At 45.7% G+C, this 1,378-nt stretch overlaps 1 protein-coding gene across 1 annotated transcript in view; it reads right to left on the bottom strand.

The window, feature by feature from the left end:
- The window catches only part of TATDN1 (TatD DNase domain containing 1), a 13,298-nt gene extending 12,929 nt beyond the window's left edge, over nucleotides 1-369 (bottom strand). Inside the window, exon 1 of the mRNA XM_010187179.1 lies at nucleotides 330-369. Within this exon, the coding sequence (XP_010185481.1) occupies nucleotides 330-369 (40 nt within the window). The remainder of the gene's footprint in view (nucleotides 1-329) is intronic.
- Between the last annotated feature and the right edge of the window lie 1,009 nt (nucleotides 370-1,378).

Below are 1,378 nucleotides of genomic sequence, written 5' to 3'. Positions count from 1 at the left end.
GTTCAGCAATGCAATACTGTGGTAGCTTATTGCGCAGAATTCTCAGATCAGTTCCTCCATGCAATCGTAACATAAAACAGATCAGCAGTTGTCCATTTAGCTCTAAAAGCAGTTACCTGTATGACAGCTTAATACCAGTTGAGAAGAAAATGCATTTTGCTTAGAGCATCTAACTTATTTTGTCACGCTTCCTTCTCCAAGCCCTAGTAAATAATAAGCATCCAGCTTCTGAGGAGAAAATAGAAACTTTAACCTCACGTTCTGACACGTAAGGTTTCTATTTTAACAAGAGGGATCTCGTCTTTCAGGAGATACAAATAAACATTCACCTTGATGTTTTTGTGCTCCCCTGTAGATTCCCCTGAACATAGGATCTGTCAGGTTAATACCAATATCTATGAAAAAAAAATACAGAAATTAGATGTTATAGTGGCTCTACATTTCATTCTGAGCATTAGCCAACTAGGGAAGACAATGGAAAGCACATCTCATAGCCCCTGATTACCACACTGATGGGCCATGTAAAGCTTCAACTTGAGAGCTTACTCCTTACTGGAAGTGACAGAAAAAATAATTTTTGCCCCTCTGTGCTACTCCAGGCTTCCATGCGTGTATAAGACACCCCACTATAATCCCTAAAGTAAATACACAAATACTGTTTATTGCAAACAATTCTGCTTTTCACATGAATACAAATTAATGCCAATAAGCAGCCAACAAGGACAGAAAAACGCAGTATCTCACATACAAGCTTTACATGGGTGGGAACAGCAGCAGCGGTGCCTGCTTTCCCTCCCACTGCCTGCGACCATCCAGCCTGGCCAGCAGCACAAAACCTGCAATGCAGTCAGCGACCAAAGCCACCCCAGCTCAGGCACAGCTGCCTTTGCTTGGCTCCCAAGGTTTTCCCTGAGCTGCAGCCTCACAGCCCTGGGCTGAAGCACGGGCTTCAGGAACAGCCACCTCTGCAGCTGCCAGAGCCCACGTTTCAAGCATGTTTGCTAGTGGGATGGCAAAATTTTCCAAGGTAGTATTAGGCTGCTCAGCCATGGATAAGAAAACATCGATTTGAACAAACAACCTTCTGTAATTACTTACATACTCCCTGCCCAATTTCCTAAGAACATTTTCAACTAAGCCAAGTCCATACAAATCGAGGTTAGAAACAACCATGATTAACGTGCCAATGCAAAAAACGGGGATGAAGGCCTGCCAGAAAACCCAGAGTTTAGGGATAACTTCCCAGAAGCCACACAGCTGCCCCCCAGCGCCCCGCCTGGAGCCCCCAGCCACGGCAGAAACGCTCCCAAACGCTTTCTGCAGGCTCAAAGACAGCCCGCACCTCGGCCCGGAGATACCCGTAGGGACCACAGACAGC

Source organism: Mesitornis unicolor, unplaced genomic scaffold (assembly GCF_000695765.1).
Source record: "Mesitornis unicolor isolate BGI_N332 unplaced genomic scaffold, ASM69576v1 scaffold53766, whole genome shotgun sequence".
NCBI classification, from domain to species: domain Eukaryota; kingdom Metazoa; phylum Chordata; class Aves; order Mesitornithiformes; family Mesitornithidae; genus Mesitornis; species Mesitornis unicolor.
This window is presented reverse-complemented; position numbering and strand designations above follow the sequence as displayed.